We start from the raw sequence: 22,886 nt of genomic DNA on the forward strand, positions 1-22,886 counted from the left end.
CATTCGTTTTTTGTGTACTTGGTTTATGGAATTAAAGGAGGCCCAAGAATGAAGCTGATCAGCTTGAATTACGTAACATTTATGGGTGAGCAACTTTTAACAGATTTCTACATAGACTCTGAGCTAATCAAGTTGCCTTTGAGTTCCAAAGGGTTCAACCTTAGGCGCTGGAGCCAGAGTTTGACACAGATGACCCTCAAACCATGATGGATACGGCCCTGGATGGAGATGCTGAACCAAACGGTAACAATGACAGCGACTATCTTTAGAATCTGTATTTCTGTTTCAATGTTTCCATCTGGTTGCTTTTGTGCATATTTACCACTCATACAGTGGTGATCATACAGCCTTGTACTGCAGGTTCAGGCATGGGCGGAGAGGGGTTACTGGTAGGAACGGGCCTCTTAGAATAAGTATTTTCAGCAGAAGTAGCAGGTGATGCAGCAGTTCTGTGGGTCTTGAAAACCATCTCAGTGAAACGCATCAAATGGGACATATGTTTTTTTTTAATAACTTGATTTGAAATGATCGCTGCAGGGCTTTGATAATATAACCTGTCCATTCCAGTCTTGTCTGGTCCTCTTTACAAACCAATTCAGTGTTTTCTTGTTACCAAACCTCACAGAAATCCATGCATGTTCTCACATACACCTCAAACATTTTGCTGCTTCAAACCAAATACTAGTAAACCCATTTAAAGGACTTTGATTAAAAACATACAAATACAAAAGAGAAATACAAACAGATACACTCAAAGGCATTTATGTGATGTCACCTGCCAGTTTCTGCCAGCCTTTTGATGGGAGGGTAGATTTCATCATGATTTAATAGTGATTTACAACAAAATGGCAAAGTGGAAAAACTCACTGATATGTTATTTTAGAGATGAAAACATATCTATAGTAAGTTGGGTTGATTTTACAGAAGTGTCTGGCTAGTATCGTTAACATCTTAAACATTCATCTTAATTTCTTTTTACTGAACAGTGTTGGAAATAACCTGTCGAGTTCCTGGAATACCATCTACATGGAGCTGATGAGGATAAACAGAAGAGGAGCAACAGGCCAGCAGATGTTTCACCAAACGCCCCAGACTGTTGAAGTGGCTGCATATGGACAGTAGATCAGGTTTTTGCTCTGATACCTCCAGGCTGTTCCCATCTTTCTCCTCTAACCCTCATATGCATCTTCACTTTATAGTTTTAGGAAGCCAGAGTGCTTTTCATGTGCGTGTGTGTGTGCGTGTGTGTATCCATTTACCTTTCCCTGCGGAGGAAGACAGGAATAAGAAGAAGAGGAGGAGAAAGAGGAGAGGCTCTTAGTCTGTCCGTCAGGCTATTTCTGACTGCTGCCATTTCTCTGATTAGATTATAGAGAAACAGAAACCTGGCCCCTCAATAGTCCAATAGCCTCCCTCTATCTCCCCTCATTTTGCCTTCTGCTGCGTCTCTCTTCTCCTGCATCCTTCCTCCCTTCTCTGCTGTCCATATGTCTGTCTCTGCCTCTCCATCTCCGCCTCCTCCTGCTGGATGAGAGTTAAATGTGCAAAAAGGATGCAGAAACAGAGAGGATTGGGCAACAACACAGCAGCATTACGACTTTCTTTCCTCAGATCTGTATGTTTGCTTTCCATTTTCTGGATAACCCTGCAATGAGCTGTGTTCGAGCAGCCTCGGAGAGGTGCAGCAGCCAGGTGGAGGTGCTGAATGATGAACGACTACTAGTGGCTCTCCCATTATCATATTTGTCCCCGCTCTTAACGGGGCATTTTCATCCATGTCCCTCCGCGCTCTGCTCCTCTCTCCTCCTCCCTGCCTCCCTCCGGCTCTCATTGTGCTCCCCCAGGAAGGCGATCGATCCCCCACCCCACCCCACCCCACCCCTCAATTATACCTCTCAGCTCTCGCTCTGAAGATGCGCCTCATTCATGCAGCCTGCAGAGAGCCACAGTTTGTCACTGAGCAGTCCCTTTGGACGCATATCTTGCTTGAAACATTCGACCCGTCGTTTTAGCGACTGCATTTGTTTCTGCTCTGTTATGATGACCGGGAAACATTTTCATAAAAAAAAAAAACCCGACAACAATAGGGTGGGTAGGTTGCTACACACCAGCCCGTCCTCCCTTTTCTTTTAAAGAAAAGGAACAAATCCATTCTGCCTAATTCAAACCTTGCACAGGGACAGCTCGCGTGGCAGATTGCAGCCTAATTAGTTTAGAGGGAATTTAATTCAATTAACTTTCCACAGCTCCGCGCGCCCCGCCGCTGGGCTGCTTTCAGAGCGCGAGGCCAGAGCTCCAGATCTAATTAGCGTGTTTGGAGAAGCTCTCCTGCGCGCGGCCGTGCCTCGCTCCTCCAGCTGTGCTGCTGCTTCACAGCGCGTGCGTGTATGTGTGTGAGACACTGTGGTCTCCCGGGAGATGTTGTTTTTTTTTTTTTTTCTTTTTTATCCCAAAAAAAGCTTCTTTTTTAAGTAACATGCCGGTGTCCATTAGGATAATACGGGTCCGGGTACCGCAGGAGAGATGTAAGCAGCATGTTGAATAACCGCAGCTGCTCTGCGTCATGTTCCGTCTGATGGATGCGTGTCCAACTCAACTTTAGAGTGGACACACACACACACACACACACACACACACGTACAGAGGGAGATGGATGTAATCTGATGGGTTAAAACGTGCATTTGCTTGGGAAAAATTGGAGTTAAATCAAGGTGAACCTTTTTGATGCGTATTTATTTTTGGCTCATTTTAGTTTTAGATTGTTTTAGGACAAATAATGATTTTTTCCATGTCTGTTTTCATAAGGCCCAAGGAGGAAATTCATTTTTCGTGTCCCTATTTCGTACCATTCCTATTTTCGTTTCGAACAATGTACTTAAACGATTGCGTATCAGTTTATATGAATGACAGATACCCACGTTTTACATCTGATCTAAATTGTATATTATTTTTGTGAGAACCTTCTTTTCCCCTTGATTCTGGTTCTGATCTCTGTCTAGGCCAACTGAAAGACGAAGCGCGAGGATTCCCTTTGTTATTTCGTAGTTTTCCGGATTTGGTCGTTTCTTACCCATATTTTTGGGGTAAGAAATGTTGCTGTCTTCCACAGGAAATCTTTGTACGGAGCGTGTCTCAATTCATATATACCAGGTGGTCGTTTCGTACCCGCTTTAATCCGATTTCCAGCGATTTTTTATACTGTTATTGTGGACATGTGGTTATATGACTCTAATAAACAATATCTAACAGCAAGCAAGTCTAAGTAAAATGACATCATGTTATTTTGGTTATTCAGGGGTCATAATCTGTCATATTCATGAGTCAAGTGGCCCATATGGGAACCACAATCAATGCAAATTGGATGTGATTGCTTTAAACAGTCTTTAGAATGAAGTCAAATTGAAATTGTACATCTGATTTGAGAAACTGTGTGACTATTTATCGTCATAATTCATGATAAATAGAAAAATATGAAATAGTTTAAGTATGAAATTGTTAGTTTGCGGATGCGAAATAGAAAGGCTGATACAAAATGGCAAGGCGTAGGTACGAAACCAAAAAATGCTTGACCAACCTCCTGTCCGCGTTGGAGTGACTGAATAGTTTCCTTGTACTGACTAAAATATTTTAAATCATCGTTTGAGGAGAGGTACGATATGGTTTTTATTCAACTCTTATTCAAGTATAATAACTTTAAAATTGTAGATCTAAACAGAAATTAGCCTTTTGCGTCTTTATCATCGATGTTCTGTTGATGTGGTGCATCATTCTGCAGATGTTTGGCGGCTGATGGTTCTGGGTCATTTTGCCCCATTCACCTATTCATTTCATCTGTTCCTACTTCCATCTCGTATACTTGAAACATGGCGCATCAGTTTGTTCTCCTTGATAGTTAAGTTCTGTCGTAACACGTGGTGATAAATAAATTAATATACCAATACTAAAATCTCATGCATTTTACATTTAATTGCATCTGTTTACAGTAGATTGTGGTTCTGATCCCCAAATGGACCAGCTGACTGAACAACTCTCAGCGACCTATAGATTATGTTTACTGTAGTAACACACCCACATTTCCTTGCGGTGAATTATGAGTTGATTATACATAATTACCCTAAATAAATGGGGCTCTATCTCCTACCAGGAGGAAGTTAGAAATGAAACAACCAAATCTACAGAGTACGAAACGGCGAACGTTCAAAATGCCCTGGATCCGACTGTGGCGCTTAGCTGAACTTTTCAGGAATATATTGAAAACCAGTTTAATCAGGAAAAAAGTGGTTCGTTTTATATTTTAGAAGAGGCGGCTTTATAATTTAGACGCGGTTGCCTCCGTCTCTCACCCGCATGGATGTGCTGGTAATTGGGGAGCTGATATGCGGGGAAATGCAGGCGGTACCGCCGGGACCTCTGGGGCACTTCAGCCTTCTTCTCCTCGTCTATCATCCATCACTGAGCAAATCAAATGCGCGCCGCCATCCTCTGCTGTCGCTGTTGCTGGAAAAGGCGCAGGTTGATGTGAACGGCGGGATCTGCGAGCTCTGAATTTATTTTATGCGCAATCAAATCCACCTCTGGAGCGAAGAGGGGCTTCAAGAGGGGGCGATGACACGACACATTTGAGTGACACTGCAGGCAGGCAGCAGGGCAGGAGAGCAGATTGCAGAGTCCTGATCAAAATAAATCAAAGCGGAATGTTTACAAATAAGAACAAAATGTTGTTTGTTTATTGTGATTTATATCGAATAAGGTGCAATATAAAATCATGAACACCCTTCTATGTATGTAATATAAATAAGATGATGGAAACGATCGACCGTGCGTATTTACGCACGGAGAAACCTGTTTACATCCAATATATAATTGTGTTTACCTCGGCTGTATATATTGCAAATATAAAAACCAAAATTCAACAATGGGGGAATTAAACTAATTTTGTTCATAATAACCGAAATATATTAAATCATTAATTAAATTATGCTAAAATATAATAAAGAAAAATGCAACCAACGCTTCATCAGTTCTAAAGCAACATAGTGGTTAATTATACGGAATTTGCAGCCTAATTTAGATGGTTAAAGAGGAGAAAGGTCTACACTGTGAGTTCATGTGAAGATTTAAATCAAGCCATGTGTCTCTTCGTTAGTTTAATTTTTCTAAGTTATTTTTGCAGTTGTTGCGTTTAAAATCCACTCCATTTTTATTCCTGGGTTTACCTGCTTATTTAAAAAAGCTCCACAACAAGAAGGTTAATATCCAGAATCAATAGCTGCCCGATGTTTGAAGCAGGAAAAACTGCTTTAGACTCATGGAAGATGTTTTCTTTCTTGAAGTGTTGGTGATGGATGGAGCTGGCAGCCTTCCTCTCTGACTGACAGCTTCACTTGGATTTTTAACGGCAGGGACACAAACCTGGACGGGCCTCCCGCATGGCTTTGTCTCGTCCCTCATTTCGCCTTTATCCTCACGTCTCTGTCCCTTCCACCTCTGCGTGTCTTCTGTCGGGGATCGCAGCCATCCATTATATAGGAGCCCGTCCCAAAGATCTGCAGCCGGGTGGAAAACCATCACACCATTACAGAGAGAGGAGTCAGAAAACACTCTGGACAATCTGCGTCCAAAATCAGAGAGGGGCAATTTGTCATTTTTTTTTTTTTTGGAATAATTACTGATATATTTAATGTTGCAAATAGTTTATATTTATAATAGCCATTTCTCTCCAATCATTATAAATTGTGTTGTTTAATAATATGATCTGTGAATCACTTGATCATCTCTCCTCATTAGTCACAACCTGCACGTTTCTCTGCACACGCTGTTTTCCCTATAGCCAGCGGGGCTATAATCCCTAAAGTCAGGGTTCCTCTCTCAGGGTCCCTCAGGAGTCTCTAAGGGACCCATTGTGTCCCCCCGTGTTGACTCAGACGCAATGAATGCCAAAGCTCTCCGTTACTGTTTCCGGCCCATCGGCCCCATGAATGTAAAAGTCCAAAGTTAAACCCTCTGCGGAGGAGAGGTTACCCCCCCCCCTGACTGCGCTGCGTGGAGCCCTATGGGGCGGATTAGTGGCCTGGAAGGGACCGGTTCCTCCTTTTGAAGGGATTAGTTTAAATGCTTGAAAGCGGGAGAGCTAGAGTCGCTCCTGGATGCTCTTTTTGATGCGGGAACGAGTTTAACTTTGAAACAGTTTAAGTTTCTCGGTAAACTCACCTCTGAACCCTGTAGACGGAGATGCGCAACAGACGGTTGGGACTGAGTGGAAGAATAAAATAACAGAGGCTTTTTGTAGGACGTCCAGCGGCCTCTCTGCAGAAGTCCAACTAAACCTATCCTTATTTATTTATTTAAAAAATAAATAAATAAAAAGAGCGCGCATGAAATTATGAATAACAGGGAATTTGTGTTGAACTTACACGCATCATTATATCTCTGCAATGCAGGACTCGATTTATGCCAGGTGCCCTGAAGTTGAACTTGCAGACAGAGCCGGCAAAAGGTTTCAAAAGCAGAATTTAATTTTGGACCCACTTTTAGGTAACCCCACCAGCCACAACAGGCGCACCGAGCTCCAATTTAGATTGGTTCTGCTTTTTTGTCTTTGTTTTGACATTATTTTACTTTAATTTTGTTTATGCATTTCTATTTTCTGAATTATTTTTACTTTTTTGCCCTTTTATTTTGGCCTGCCATTCAAACATTTTGGTGGTTTTGAAAAATTCTTGTTTAATTTATTTAGCGTTCTACATTACACAGCTACTTCACCATGACTGATGTCAAGCAACCACAGAAAAATAGGCTATTACTCGCTGACCTACTGTATTTGTAAGAGGTTATGGTGTACCTAAAATGCTTTCCCAGCTCAGACATAAACAACATAAATGATTAAATCCGCTTTTAGGTATGACTCTGCTAAGATTACTATCAAAATATGAAGGTTTTGCTGAGTATATGTTCAAATAGTGCATTTGTCAACACAATCCAAGTGGGGGTCCAAATTTCCTCAAGCCAGCATAAAAAAAATATCTGGTTCAAATCAAGAATTTGAAACATTCTTGAACTGGGGAAAGCTTTTGATACTGTTAAGCATCACATACAGTACTAATAACAACACTGACTTGCTTGAATCTTTCTGTGGGTGTAATATTTTATCTAGATTTACCTAAGAGTGTAACATCACACTTCTGAGAGAAAAACATTGGAGTCCCACAAGAATCTGTCTTAGGATCATTGTCATTTAGCCTTTACATAAATGATCTGTTAAGTTGCTTTCCACCAACTGCAATGTCAGATGTATGCTTATGACACCATTCTGTGCGTGTACACCAAAACTGCACAATAACAACTGTCATGAGTAAAATATGTGAATAGTTAAATTCCCATATCCATCTCCAAGCCTGTGTCCAAGAGTATTTGGATAGTTTTTTTAGGAGTAAACATTGGCCTAGACTCCATTATTTTGCTGCAGGGAAAAGACTGGAATTAATACAATCATAATATCCAGGCAATATATTTGACCATCAACGTAGCTTCAAGCATTTTATAAAAAAATAAACAGTTACAGAATAAAATGTAATTTGTTCACTGTTGGTTTTTGCTTTTCACAGTAACCTTCCATGTCCTGTTCTCCTTGTGTGATTTTCGTAAGTTTGTCCATTTTATTATTAAACCACTACAATCCTCATCCCACGGTCCTGTCTGCGCTCTGGTCCCAAAATTACCCACAAAACACGCTGTCCCTTTTTCAATTAAATAAACTTGCAAAGTTTGCCTGTACCTGGGGCCGGCCCCTGTCCACACTTAACTTGCAAAAGTCTTGAACTATGCGCAAGGACACATGAAACGTGCCTGTAGTTGCCTGCATAAACTACGAGTACTTGAATTTGTATGGGCAATATGAGGAAAGTGCATAGTAGCATAATCTTACATATCTAATCTGTTATAGGATTCTTTTTCTTTGCAACATCTGTGCAGACCTTTAAGAAACATTGCATGATTACAGAGAAGGGAGCTCAGTGGCTTATTTCTTTCAGGCAACATGCTCAAACCTGTGCATGTGCAGGAAATGTTTAACCAGGGCTAGCCAACGATTGTTTGGGGCCCTAAGCAGAAAAGTAGCCTGTTGTTCAGATATATGATAACAGATTTTAGTTTTTTACACCTGTAGTCTGAGTGAGAAGTCAAACACCCATGCAGCTTCCACCGGCCTGAATCCTGAAGACAGCAGCTCAGTTAGCATGTGCCCTGGGTCGAGTCAGCTTACCACTAAAGATTTTAGCATTATGATTAAAGTTAAATTTAAAAACTATATAAAAACCTTATTTTTTTAACTTACAAAAAGTAGATTTTTTTTTTTTTTTTTGCTCCACACTGCAGTTTAAAATGAGCACGGGGAGCCGCCCTGCCTCATTCACCCTCAGACTCTCTCCAACCACACAACAACTGCTGTAAACAGATCTTATTATTACTAAAGTGAACACGGAGTGGTGAATGCACGCATGCGCGTGCGTGTGGCAAGTTAATGCCATTAAGGAACATCATCATGCAGCCTCTGGTCAAGCAGAGATAAGAGCGCGCACTTTTGATCCTTTATTATGACATTTTACGCGCGGGCACGCAGGCCAAACTCAATTAATTCCTCCTGTACGCACCCAACGTAATTTTGGTTTGTGGATCATATTATTCGGTGAAATTTACCCTCTAATAAAAAGCCTGTTAATTTTACCAAGGGCGCACATAAAGCAGGGAGCAGCAGTGTAAAAAGAAAAAGCATCCGTACATGTTTGGAGAGCATTTGCGCTCCTGCAATGCCTCCCGGTTTTAGAGCCTCTGTGTGACGGAGGGGCCGCGCGGGATATGACTTATCACATTGTATGACACCGTACAATAAACTTAAACCAATTTATGGAGCGTCAATGCGTTTATGGTTAGCCCGTCGCGTCGCGTCGCGCCGCGCTCGTCTCCGCAGCCGCTGCAGTTCCCCCCTCTCTCCGGTCCGATACGTCAAACTGACGCGCACTCTGGTGACACGTCGGTAAAAAGTGATCGGAATCAAATCAGAGCTTTTAATCTCGCCAATCACCGTCACATCTGGACGTTTTCCCTCACATAAAGACTCGGGTGGAGGAGCTGCGGCTGCTTCTGCGCATCAGTTGGAGACGCAGTGTTGCTGACCAGCTTTTGGAGGATCGCGGCCTGCTTCTGCACCAGTCTTACAGGGATTATGCCAATAAGAAAAATAATTAGAATATTAATTTTTTTAAAGGTTGTATAAATTATTATAATAGGAAAAAATTAGACCCTAAATTTCAAATATTGTGGAAAAAATATCTAAATCATTCCTACATAAAATTTGCGGCAAAGTATTTTCTTACGAAAATGCGACAGTTTATTATTTGTATTATTAGTCTATAACGCCAAACACACACTTGTAGAATTATTATCAATTTAAAACCAGCATTTTAAAAGTTTCTAAAGTATCCTTTTAAATGAGGATTACTTATGGGCATCTTCAAATTTCAACGTCTTGATCCAAAAAGCCCAGCTTCCAGCTATAGATTACATACCATAAGTTGTAAATAAACCCAATTGAATTTGACTGCACTATATAATAATTATAACTAGGATCGAACTGGAACATATCCAAATGCATGTGAATCTGCCTATGACTGGATGCGATCGGGTTGATAGGTATTTCCCGAAAATGAACCGAACCTGTTTGTCTCATAAAGTGCTTTGAGAAAACATTTGCTGAATTGATGCGATATAAATAAACAGAACAGCTCTTCATTGAATATTCCATGCGAAATTAACGCGATTACATGGAAACACAAGAGGGATATTTATTTCTCGTCACATCTGGGCTGAGCTGGAAAAGTGAAACCCAGCAGAATTAGATACGTCCGATTATGGAAGCATGGGCTTAATAACTGATTTGAACGAGAAAAAGCTGCTTGTCTGGTAGACTGCTGCTTAAACTCATCCCGTGGACCGCGTGGGCGGTGCAACGAGCACTGGTAGGATGGAGAAGATGGGGTGGAGGGGCAGTCCGTTTCCACGCTCACTCACTGGTGGCATTGTCATGGAAACAAGACCACCGCTTCGCTATTGTCTCGCGCCCTACAGAGTTTATTATAAGCACCGCGCGAGACCCAGCGCGCGTCAAACGGAGCGCAGCGCGGAGAGGAGAGGAGAGCACAGCTGAAGGCACGCACAGACAGAGGGAGGTAAAGAAGGAGAAAACATCTGGATTATCCAGGGGGAAAACTCTGCAGACAGAGATATACAAACTAAAAGAGTTTGGGAGAAGAAAAAAGTCGGAGATTCTCGAGAGAAAAGCCTAAATCCGACACGCCGTTACCTCCATAAACAAGCAGCAGCTGCGTGAAAGCCGCGGACCGGTGTCTGCACCGGCTCACCTCCATGTATAAGATGGATTACTCCTACCTGAACTCCTACGACTCCTGCATGGCGGCCATGGAAGCGTCGGCCTACGCGGACTTCAGCTCCTGCAGCCAGGCCAGCTCCTTCCAGTACAACCCGATCCGGAGCGGGCCGTTCTCCAACCCGGGCTGCACGCCGCTGAGCACGGCCAGCTGCACGCTGGGAGCCCTGCGAGAGCACCAGCCCACACCGTACTCCTCCGGTAGGAAACGGCTGTTTTAGTCGGCTCCAAAGACTTCTTGTTAATTGTGCTGTTTTTAAGGCAAGAGGAGCAAGTTGGAAAGCTGCGTGTTTTTTTTTTTTTTCTTTTTCTCTCTCATGTTTTTAGTTGTGTCAAAAAGAAAAATGATGAGTTACTTTTAAGAACTGAAATTGCTCAACTTTCGAGGCCGACACAAAAATGTGTATTTTTCTTTATCTCAGTATTATATTAATAATTTTGTGAGCACCATTAGGCAAAATCATTAAAGGTTTGCAAGAATAATGAGCCTATACCACATAACAAATTAGTTTAAACATTTTAAACTCAACATGCCATTTTTCTCATTTTCACACTGAAACCTCGACGAATCTGCATATTTTATTATTATTATTAGCTACTATGAATTTTACACGTTAGGCATGAACCCAAATATATTGCACACTGTATCTGAAATTAAAATATCAGATGCATTTTACATGAAATACAATAAATTCAGAATACATGTAATTTCTGAGAACATTCGCAGAAATAAACGAAATGTAAATTTTTATTCTTAAGATGAGAAACATAATTATATATGTGGCACATTCCTTGATTTTTCAGAAAAGTTGTCAAATATTGTTTTTTATTTAAATTGTATCTTTTTGTAAATTTAATAAACGTTTTATTAATTAAAAATATCCGTGAGCATTCAAAGGGACGCTGCAATTTTAGGCAGTGATTTCCCTGCGGACTGAAATTCCGTTCATATGCATATTGTGTTTGTTCCATAAACAAATTAAACTTTTTTTATTCCCTTTCAGTCCCCTACAAGTTCTTCTCGGACCCTTCTGGGCTGAACGAGAAGAGGAAGCAGCGGCGCATCCGGACCACCTTCACCAGCTCCCAGCTGAAAGAGCTGGAGCGGGTCTTCGCCGAGACGCACTACCCAGACATCTACACCCGAGAGGAGCTGGCACTGAAGATAGACCTGACCGAGGCCCGGGTGCAGGTGCGGGGATCAGGCTTTTCTTCTTTTCTCCTGCACAGGGGCGCCTCCAGTAGGCTCCTTAAATGGGTGGCTAGATTGGGGCCAGGGTGGGACCCCGAAAACGAAGGAGTTTTATGATTAATGAACAAATGTTGTGCCTCGTTAAAACGTGGTTTCCCCGTTTTCATATTCATAAATTATATTATACATAAAGGTGTCTGGATTGGGGGTTGAATCCATTGCCCCTCCTGGTGCCCCCTTGGTGACTGCTATTACATACCAACCAGTTTTCATCCATCGGTCCTAAGGTTCCTGTGTTTGTGCCTACAGGTGTGGTTCCAGAACAGGCGTGCCAAATTCCGCAAGCAAGAGCGGGCAGCCAACGCCAAGGCCAACAGCTCTGGTGGCAACACTGGCAGCAACAGCAGCAGCTCTGGGGGGAAGAAAGGCGGAGAAACAAGATCTTCGTCAGATGATGACGAGTCCAAAGAGTCCACCTGCAGCCCCACACCCGACAGTACCGCCTCCTTGCCCGGCTCGGCCAATGGAAACCTGGGGAGCCCCGCCAGCCTGAGCCCCAGCCCGGCCCCCACCAACAGTGGCTACACCAATGCGTCCAGCTCCCCGGTCCTCCAGGGGCTGAAGCCGCCCAGCTGGTCCAGCCTAGGGCCGTCCAACCCGGCTGTGGCCCAACCGGCTGCTCAGACTCAGGAGATTCTGAAGGCCTGGCAGCCGGCGGACAGTATGACCGGGCCTTTCGCTGGAGTTCTGTCCTCCTTCCACAGAAAACCCAATCCTGCCATCAAAACAAATCTGTTCTGAGGCAAACAAGGGGAGAAGAAAAGGACCAATCAGGAACAGATAAGAGCTTCAATTTTTTTTTTTAGTTGGAGAATCAAAACAAGCCCATCATGTTCTGGTCAGAGCTCAGATAATACAAGGTCTGCTAGTTCAAGCATGTTATGCAGATGTACAGAACCTACTTGGACATGGACAGATTCCTGTGACTCTACTTTTCACCTGAGTTGTTCCTTTCTAAGACCAAACTGAAAGACTTTCTCTATTTAATGACATTGAACTCTACAGTACAGCCCCCAGTTCCTTGCATCTTCTCTGTCTTTGTTGCATACCCACATTCCCACACTCTGCAGCAGCTCCGATGACTCATGGAGGTCAGGTACGACCTAAAAGCAGAAATCCAAACATCACCGATCTTTGCTGAGGAAACAAAGCAAACCTTTACCCTCAAGCACAACTAGATAGACAGTCTTTTGTGAAATGCCCCCAAATCTCTTTGCCAAGCGGAGTGGGGGTGCCACCAAAATCCAATTAGAGCTGCTGGGTTCAGACCAGACACCTCCCCAGATCAGCTCATTCCCTCCTCCATATGCAACATGTCGAATTCTGACTTCTAAGAAAACACTTTCCACTTTGTTCAAACTCTAAAGGGTGCAGGTTTTGGAGCCAAACTTCCAGTTTAAGCCTACTGCACATCCACAGAGCTGAGCACACCCTGCAAATCTATGGGTCCAACTGCATAACTGATCTGTTCTGCTGCTGGTAAAGCAATGCAACCGGATCCCACAGACAGAAGAGGTTGCTTTCCCTTCCTTCAACCTGCTTTCATCAGCGTTTTAGACTAACACAGGATTATTTGTTCTAAACTTACATGAAATGTCCAGTTTTGTCCCTTAATGCCTCAACCTTGGGCTTGTTGATGCAAAACTGCTGGTAAATTTTCTGTTTCCTCAGAATAAAAAACAACATGTATTTATTAATATTTTTCACATGTCTTTGAGTGGCTGTAAATTCTGTAGATAGTAATATAAATATTAGATAGTTGTCCCACCTTTTTTTGCTTTTACAGATCTACTTCACTGCAAAGCATCTGTCTCACAGGAATGTGTGGAGCTCTGGTGAATGAGAGGTTATAGCACTACTCTGGATATTCTAATAAATCTACATTATGAAGGCACTACGTGACACATCTCATGATCTGGTTTCTTGCATGTGACAAAATGTGGTGTTTTTGCATTTCATCGGACTCGAGGATTTCCTGAAATTAAAAACATGAACTGTTCAGCAGACTAGACAAAAAGAAAAAAAATAAGGAGAAATATAAGATTTTAATTGAAAAAAAACCAACAAAACAAACAAAACAAGGGCGAATAATTAACTTAATACAACCAAAAGCACAAGGCTACATACAAGCTGAATGGAGTGGAGGAGGTGAAAAATAACACAGGTAAGTCTCTACTTCACAAACACACACATATATAAACACATCACTGAGAACACTGAAAGGCTTGGAAAGATTAGACACATTTAAATGACATGTTTGGCTGTTTGAAATAAGTAAGCCACAAAGAAAACCGGGAACAACAAACTGGGAATCTGTTTCCACAAAAGGGCTTGATTTCTACATCCGAAGACTCAAGTTTTTTTCTAATATTGTTTCACTGTAACGTGTAAAAACAGTAAATAGTTAAGCGTGACCCTGTGAAAATGTTGTAGAGCATTACTGAAAAAGGAAATCATTGGCAAACCGCTGGCTAACAAGTAACAAAACTTTGTTCCTCAAGTTTCCAGAATCAGCGTCTAGGGAGGCTGTGTAAGGGGGAAACAGCTCCACCTGCTGGTGAAATTAAGGAACACGAGCCCAACAATTTGTTAAAGAGGAAAATATTGCCATAAGTACAAAATATGGACCTAAACAGCAGAAACATCTCCAGTTATGACAATAAAATCAGCTCTTAACCATAAACAACATTATGATGGCTAATTAAATCTGTTCTAGCAAATCTCCTCGGCTATATTAACCAATTCCCTGAACGCTGCGGCATTTAAAACAGTTGAAATGAAGAAAATACAAATGTGACAACGTACACAAATGCCAGCTCAAAAAATGGAAATGTAGCTGCTTAAAACACGTAATATTCAGTCTCATCAGACCTTGGTGCAGCATATATGACCTGATGTGTGTTCGTAAATTTATAGCCATCCTTACTCAGTTGTACAGGAAATGTTCCGTACTTGCACATCATCTGCGGGTAAATATAATGTTTACATTATGGCAAACTTTTTTTTTCTCTTCTGTATTGCAAGATCTCAGTATGAGATGTGCGAGAACAGTGGGTGACATAAATGCTGCATCGAGGTGAAAATACACAGTTCCAGCTCTAAATGTATCAATTTGGTTAGCTGAAAATTCCCTTTATAATCAAAAATAAACTTATAATTTTAAATACATGCAGAGACACTGACTACCGACCATAAATCAAATAAACTGTGGCCCAGACATTACCAAATACATGATCGGACCAAAAAAAGTGATCTCCGATTATTTGAAAATTGCCTAGATAGCTTCATTTCTGTCGCTACATCTTGTTCGCCCCTATCCCAGAACCTACAAACAGCTCTTCCCAAACTCTGATTTCCAAGAATTAGGCTTTGAAAGTCTCAAATTTGCCCAGTTCTTAATGACTCCTCATTCAGAATCCAGTTCCCAAGTAAAAAAGGAAATGGGCTTTAAATTTCTTGCAGCCACAGGTCAGATCTGATGTCACAGCATACATTGCACCGCCCCCATGCATCAGTTTTACCGTTATAACTATGTGGAAATAATGTTCTTACTGCATTCACAGCGAGGGATTCTGTAGTGATGCTCGAAGGACTGAAATGATTAAATAAGGCCACATCTACAACAATAACAACAATAACAACACACATACAGTACAAATGAAAGAGGACGTTGGGTCACCAAGTGTTCTTGAAAGTACAAAGGGAGTGCAATTCTCTCTCAGAAGGCACTGTCTGGCATCACTTAGCAGGTTCCAGCACGGACTGGGTCGGTTCAGCTGAAATCCGGCCTTTTAGGAACTGGTGTGGCTCCGTGTCGGTTAAGATAAGTCAAAGACCAATTTGCTGCAGTTTATTTTTGCTGCTGCTGCTGCCTGAGGCTCTTTAGCAGGATCTGCTTGTGGGCAGGATCCAGCACTCCGGCCTCTTCCAGGTCCTCCTCAGTGATGTCACTGGAAAAAAACAAAAGAAAATGACAGTGGGAAATAAATGAGAACTAGAACTGAGGTCTCAGCACAAACCCTGTTGTTTTAGTGCTGATCAGAGGTTTACATGAACTCATTACTATTCAGATTAATTTGGGGTATTAAATGGTTTATTTAAACTGCTCCTCTGTGGGGGGGCTGCTTATACAAAAAAAAAAAACAACTACAATGAATTTTAAAAATCAGGATTGAGTGGACAATTTTGAATTTATTGTGCATTTTCCTTAATCCACTTAAGGTCAAAATAATGCATACCGGCTCAAATATCTAATATTTGGAAAAGCTCCCAAAACAAGCTGCAGAGAAACCAGGTGTTTTTGTAGCAATCAAGTTTCTGGCATCATGTTGGCTGCATATTTAACAACTCGTCTTGACAAAATCGGTAGAGCTTAATTAAACTGGTTAGTTTCCTTGCACAGACCAAGCTTTTATGTGCAACCAATACATTTGTACATGTTTGGAGTTAAAGTCGGGGCCATTCCAGAAGCTTAATGTTAGCCTGTTTTAACCATCATTGTCCTTCTGGAACATCCAAATGTGTCCACGTTTCAGCCGTTTAGCTGTTGATTTGAGCAGAAGCTGAAGAATATGGAGGTGGTCCTCCACTTTCAGGTTTCCAAACATTTTGCGCAATGCACTAGTTCCCTGGCTACAAAAGAGCCCCACAGCATCATGCTGCCACCTCCATGCTTAACAAATATTACCATGTTTTTATGTTTGAAACCTTCATCTAGACTTCTCCAAACATTCATTTTGTCCACACACCTCAATGTTTGTATCCTCTGACCAGAAGCATTTGTCTTGTCCGTGTGAGCAGCCAAAAGTGTCAGTAAACCCCAAAAGTTTTGGTTTGGAGCCAGTTTGTTCCAGCAGCTTCCAGTTCATGACCGGCTTGAGCCTCTGGGTCGTTGGTAAACATCTTCACCGCTTTCCTTTCATCAGAGGGTGACAGTTTGAGTCAGAAGGTTCAAACTTGACGCAACTGCGACAAAAATGCTAACATTAAGCTGGACCTACGTCAGCTTCAACACGTGGGGATATTCCAGCGCAGGAAACTTACATACAATATCAGTGTTGGGACCCCAGCCATGGGGACAACATGAATGGCCAGTATGAGCTTTTCTGGAACTTTCAAAATGAATCGCATTAACAGGAAAAAGTTGTAACAGTGGACTTCCTGTGACATCACTGTCCCAATAAAAGCACCGCTCTTGCTACATCCTGTCTCTTCCACGCAGGTCTCCAGTGAACTGAACGGAGGGACACAGCGCGCTAATGTCTCTTTGCTGGCAAACAGACATAACTCTTCAAACTGGATCCAAGAGTGTCGTACGATCACGCGATCATATGCACTAAGTTAAGTAGAAATTAATTGCTGTTTGTGTATCCGGTATTCATTCATGAACAAGGGAATTAAGGTACAAGCGTTGCTTGACTTTTCTCTCTGAGGTCTACAGAAGCAAACTGTGTTCCAGAGAGTTCCCAACAGAGACAATTCAATTCAACTCAAAGATACTTCATTGATCCCCGAGGGGAAATCAGAATTCCAGTACAACCCATCCGGGGGGACGGGTCACCGAGGCTTTGCTGCCCACTCAGGCGCCCTGTGTCTACGACGCCGAGTCGAGCAGTTTTTCCTGGTTTGAAGGAAGGACAACCGGGACCGCATCACCATGGTTACAGCAGTAACGTGCAGTTCGGCCGGCTGACAGAGCGAGCCGCCCCATCCAACAGCTACAGAGGTTAGCTGGAAGCTAACTCTTTGTTCACTGTGGATGTTTTCTTCAACTTCGTCGCCCCCGACAACTTTTCCTCAGCACGGTTCACGTAAGAAGTTAGGTTTGGGCAGAGAGAGAGAAGTAATTTAGAATGAAATAATCTAAACATTTTCCTTTTATGACGTTTGGTTCGTTTGTGTTGAAACTCAGCCATCTTAGTGCTAGCAGATTATCTGCTCAGCACATGTGCTCAGTTTGTTTTATGTGTTTGTTTTTTTAAAGGTGAGACTAACTTTATTTAAAGGGTGATTTTAAACACAGAAGATTGGCCATAACGTGCCGTCCACGCTTATCATCAGAAGCAAACACACAACTTTAAAATACCGTTAATAAAAGGGTTAAAATGCATAAGCTATTAGCATCTTTTGTTAGTTTTAACCGCTAACAGCTAAGAACACGTGCTTGCCTTCTAAAGATCATTTACCCAAAAAGGTTTTTAGTTTTCAATCTAGAAAATAATATTTCCCTAAATATTATTTTACTAAACTTGAAAACTATGTAAACACCATTAAGCCAATTTATCCAGAAAGATTTGGTTCTTATTCAAAATAATATTTCCTTAAATATTATTTTAATAAATAAAGGCAGCTAATTAAACGCTGTTGAGAATTAGTCATCCAGAAGGTTGGTTTTATTCAGCAGATCATTCTTAAAACATTATTTTATTAAAATAATATTTTATCTGATCTTGCATTGTGAATGGTTGTCTAAATGTTGCTGATTATTTTCTAGGTTAGTCCTTAAACTAACTTAACTTCATTTCCAGATTCTTCAAGATAATCCTTGGTTCTCAAACATAAACATTGCATGGTAATGTTGCATCACTCTTTTGGTCATAATTTTCAACCATCTTTAATCAACTTGTTTATATTGTACGTAGCCCATTAGTCTTCATTATTCTTTAATTCTGCTTAGTAGTTTAGTTGGATTGTTTTAGCATAATAAAGAGTTTGTTGATTGAAATATGTTTGACTTTGAGTTGACTTATTTTTGTTAATAAATCCTTGTATTTTAAGAAATTTTGTGAATTCATTCCATGAGTTTATGCTGTTCAATAATGTCAGAGCTCGTCTCACACCTTTCTATTTTGTCCTAATACCATCACCTTACTGGGCTGGTATTCACAGGACAACCCTTAACAGACTGAAATATTATTTAATAAATATTAAAGTATTAATATTAAATGTTAAATCATATATTCATATTCATAATTACAACATCAGCTCAACTATTTCTGAAAATTATAACTGATAAATATGCAGCCATGATTATGTCAGAAGCTTGTTGATGTCTACAGACAGCTTTAGGTTTCCTTGCAACTCGCTAAAGAACATTTATCCCAACATTAATAGGAGTGTATGCATACATTTCAACCTGTGAGATAATCCACAGTTAATTCAAAACTGGGCACCAAAAGTTAATATGTTCATTTAAAATTTTTCAAAATCATTCATTTACAATTCCAATTTTAATATGCTATCACTGTTATCATTTCAAATAAATGAAGATCAAAAAGAAACTAATTACAAGAAAGAGCACATCTTTTAGGAGCTTTTCCTCTAGCTTTCTTTCACTCTAGGTCACTTGGTACAGTTCTTCCATTACAGTCTCCCACTGCATTAATCCGAGCACAGACGGTCTACGTTTGTGAAGACTACCTGAGGAACTCCAGATCGTCCCAGCCGTTGTGTAGAAGCCCCTCCTCATATTTCTCCAGACCCAGTCTCTGCAGCCACTCCCCCACTGATGACTCTCCCACAGACAAGGATGAGCTACTGCTGCCCCAGAGTGCCTGAATAAGAGAAACGCAGAACCAACTAAATACATCTCAGCTCAATGCAGCTTCTGCAAAACCTATTGTATGCCAACCACTGCAACACCATTAAATGACAGAAAACATTGAGGAGCTGAAACTGAAGAAGGAAACTCAAATTCTCTGGTAAAACAGAGAAATATTACACCAAATCTGCACTGCAGCTGTTAAAGTTTACAGTGCTTTTCAAAAGGTTTTATTGTTACAACCATAAACATCAATGTGTTTCATTAGCCTCTATGTGATAAACCAGGAACAGAGTCATTGCTGAAAGATTACTGAACACAGCAGACATGTGGAAGAAAGTGCTCTGGTCAGATGAGAACCAAATGTACCTTTTTGCCCTAAACAGGGTTTAGGACAAAAAGACCATGAACGTGGTGGTGGCAGCATCATGCTGTGGGGATTTCTTCCTTTAGCAGGAGAAAGGCAAGCTGGTCAGAGTTGGTGGGTGGAGCTAAACACAGAGCAAACCTCAAAGAATACCTGCCAGAGGCTGGAAAACACTTGAGACTGGGGTGCAGGTTCACTTTCCAGCATCATAACATCTCTAAGCATGCAGCCAGATCAAAGCATGAAAGAAACTGTCCTTTTAAGGTTTCTTCCACTTCACAATTCTGCACCAATTAGAATGTTTTTCACACAGGTCACTCCTCCTGGCAGCCGTTACACTGTATAACCATACCATGGGTATGAATAACTTTGGGCAAAACAGTATGTAAGTAACCTTTCTCACCTCCTCTGGCATGTCCTCTGCAATGCTCTCTGGGATAGGGTTCCTGGGTGGGAAGGTGCGGCACGCGTCCAGAATACCAATTGGTGTTACTCGAACAGGTGGTGGCGCAGAGGGAGCTCGGGGAGGCTGTCCAGGAAACTCACTCTCACTCAGAGTCTTTGCCATTTGCAGCACAGAGCAGGACTGATCGTCCAATGCCCCCCCCCCCCCCCTCGCCTGAAACCCTCTCCCAGGCCAAGAGGCCCACCAGGACCAGCTGATGGGATCTTGACCTCAGCTAGGTCCGGGTAAAGAGAACGAGGCTTGCTGAACTGGGCCTCTGCAACGGTCTCTAGAGCTCCCTTAGGGAGAGGAGGAGGGGGGAAGTCTGGAGGAGGACGATTCAGCGTATTTCCGACTGTTCCTGCAACGCCTCCTCCTTGAGCAACTGCCAGAGCGGCACCTCCATCATCCTCTGAGGAGCTCTCCTCGCTGATTCCGCGGGCTAGGTGTCCTGCCACACCTCTGTGGCAGTGAGTGAGCCCAGAGGTCGCAGGAGGAGGTTTGGTACGAGCCCCAGCTGAGGGAGGTGGGGCTTTAACAGCCGGAGCGGTTGGAGAGGTAGAAGATGGGAGGAGCTCAGGAGAAAGAGCAGCAGCCGATGGGTGGGGAACGCCCTCCAGGATGTAGTAGGCAGGATTGTTGAAGCTGTTTTTTCCGATAGACGAATCCCCTTCTGGTGTGTCCTGTTTGGGTCTGTGCAGACGAAAGGAAAACATCCCGTATTTTAATCTCTCCTTAGTTGCGGATGGTTTATCTATTTGATTAATTTTTGTGGTTAGAACATGAGTGTCTCTAATGAGTTAGTACCTTGCTGCAGTTTCCTCCTTGCAGCTTTTTTCCCCCTCCTCATTGACCTTTCCCAGCTCTCCGGGTTGTTTACGATCTACAGACTGTCTGCACCCAAGAAAAATCAAAACAGGTTAGCATGCAGCTCCAAAACGGGACTGCAGGGTACCGACGAAAGCTTTCGGATACCAAAAGATATTCCACACACTGATTTTAATTTCAAACCACCAAGTGATTAAATACCTCTGTGTTAAAACAATTTAAAATAAGAAGTTTTAGTGAAATGTTTATTTCAGTTTTATTCCAAACATGAAGAAGTTTGGAAAGGGAACCTATGCATGGACGGGAAAGAGCACGCAAACTCCACGAAGAAAGAGCCCGGGCCGGGTTCAAAGGCAACAGCGACAACCACAGGTCCACAATCAAGATGTAACATGTTAATAACATTACAGGGTATATTAAACATTTATGTTTTCTATTCAACAAAGCTGTTCAGACTCCTTAAATGTCTGGTGGGTGTGTTCACTGAAAAACTCTTTTCTCGATAATCTAGTTTGTCTTGCAGGCTCAGTTGGTCATGTGGTATTTAGATTGTGCCAAATATAAAAATATTCACACATTTGTCTACGAAAAATATTGAAAAGCAGAACTTGTTTGTAGTTATTTCTGTTTTAGTTTATGTAAAATGAAGGTTTTTCGGTTCCCTGACACAGTTTTAGTCTCATAATGTCAAAGATCTTCTACTTTCTGTACAATAATTATTTTTTTTCTGACACATAGAATCAATATTAATATTTATTTAGTTTATGATTACGTTATCTTAACTTTAAACAGCATTTATAAACCATATTTAAAGCTGTAGGAATAAACAGTTAATTTGCAGAGTCAGTATCTCATTAAACCAGTGGCACATATTTCACAATAAACTTCCTATTTGTGAGCATGTTCCTTTCCTGTCTGAATGCTTAAAATGAAGACAAATACATGGTTTCTGGTTTACTACTGCTAATAACAGGAAGCCGGGTCACTGTGCTCTATTCTGGTCATTCCCAGATCGAAGCTCTGACGTCTGACACAAACTAGACAAAGTGTCTACCGGTTGTGTTGTTTATACACGGCTGGGGCAGGAAAATGTTTCACAAAGATTTCTAACCCTGTACAGAGATTTTATAATATAACGACTGCCAAAATGTGAGATAATGGCATTTCTGTTAAATCTAACTAATGTAGATAAATATGTTAGGAGATGCATAACGAATACTATGACAGATATGAATATGGAGGTCAAAACGTCTGTAATGTCAGCAAAGTTCAAGCAGGGCAGGGTCAAGCTGCAAACTGCACATTTTAGCAATCGATAAAATATTCTTAGAGCGTGTCTCATGAGCTTTTAGTTTCCTAGTTTTAGACAGCCACCTCAGCTGAGTGAGCAACAACAAAGCAAAAGCTTTTCGTTGGTTTGTTCTTTCGACCTTTCCCAGCCACTGGTTCTCCTTAAATTGTGCAGTTTTATGAGATGACCTGGTTAGTTTCAGTATCATTAAGCAGCAGTCAAGCTACACAGGAGTAAATGCAACAGACATGGCACCAAACGTAGAAGAGCAGCGTTGTACTGACCTCACATACTCGTGTCCCGCTCTGGACATCATGGTGTATTTCCCTTTGGGTCCGCCTGTCTCATCTTGGTCCACACTGATCCACTCTGAAACACAACAACAGTTCAATCGAACCTGAGACACTGAGAACTATGGTAAATCTAAATGACCTGAATGAGTTATGCCTGCAAATATAAACACCTAAAGACCCACTAAGTTTTTTTTTCTTTTTTCTTCTTATTTAAACTCCCTGCCTGCACCTGTCTCTGATCCAACACTGTTACATTACCATACAGCCGCTCCCTGGTGCCCATCCGTTCGGCTGGGACTCTGACCCTCATTGACCCCCGGATGTTCCCCGTTTCTTCTCCTCGGTGGGACAGGTACGTGTGGAACTGCTGGGCAGTGCTGCCAATCATTGATTTAAGGGCCAACACACACTCTCCTAACAACAGAAACA

At 41.8% G+C, this 22,886-nt stretch overlaps 2 protein-coding genes across 2 annotated transcripts in view; one reads left to right on the forward strand and one right to left on the reverse strand.

Annotated features, from left to right (window-relative positions):
* The first annotated feature begins 9,877 nt into the window (after positions 1-9,877).
* On the forward strand, positions 9,878-13,397 carry phox2a (paired like homeobox 2A). Its single transcript, XM_047390782.1, has 3 exons — positions 9,878-10,642; positions 11,446-11,633; positions 11,943-13,397. Exons 1-3 carry the CDS (start codon positions 10,420-10,422, stop codon positions 12,432-12,434), a joined length of 903 nt encoding a protein of 300 aa, XP_047246738.1. The 5' UTR covers positions 9,878-10,419; the 3' UTR covers positions 12,435-13,397.
* A 322-nt stretch (positions 13,398-13,719) lies between these two features.
* Positions 13,720-22,886, reverse strand: part of inppl1a (inositol polyphosphate phosphatase-like 1a) — a 38,170-nt gene continuing 29,003 nt past the window's right edge. Inside the window, 7 exon segments of the mRNA XM_047390781.1 lie at positions 13,720-15,643; positions 19,113-19,246; positions 20,004-20,206; positions 20,209-20,738; positions 20,853-20,939; positions 22,449-22,533; positions 22,716-22,871. Of these exon segments, the coding sequence (XP_047246737.1) occupies positions 15,544-15,643; positions 19,113-19,246; positions 20,004-20,206; positions 20,209-20,738; positions 20,853-20,939; positions 22,449-22,533; positions 22,716-22,871 (1,295 nt within the window). The 3' untranslated portion in view covers positions 13,720-15,543.

Source organism: Girardinichthys multiradiatus, chromosome 18, assembly GCF_021462225.1.
Source record: "Girardinichthys multiradiatus isolate DD_20200921_A chromosome 18, DD_fGirMul_XY1, whole genome shotgun sequence".
NCBI classification, from domain to species: domain Eukaryota; kingdom Metazoa; phylum Chordata; class Actinopteri; order Cyprinodontiformes; family Goodeidae; genus Girardinichthys; species Girardinichthys multiradiatus.

Bases quoted from the DNA above. Each gene is read 5' to 3' on its own strand.
- phox2a (XM_047390782.1), top strand. From the start codon at position 10,420: ATGTATAAGATGGATTACTCCTACCTGAACTCCTACGACTCCTGCATG. The intron at 10,643-11,445 runs GTAGGAAACGGC...ATTCCCTTTCAG, and splicing joins GCCCACACCGTACTCCTCCG to TCCCCTACAAGTTCTTCTCG. The intron at 11,634-11,942 runs GTGCGGGGATCA...TTGTGCCTACAG, and splicing joins TGACCGAGGCCCGGGTGCAG to GTGTGGTTCCAGAACAGGCG.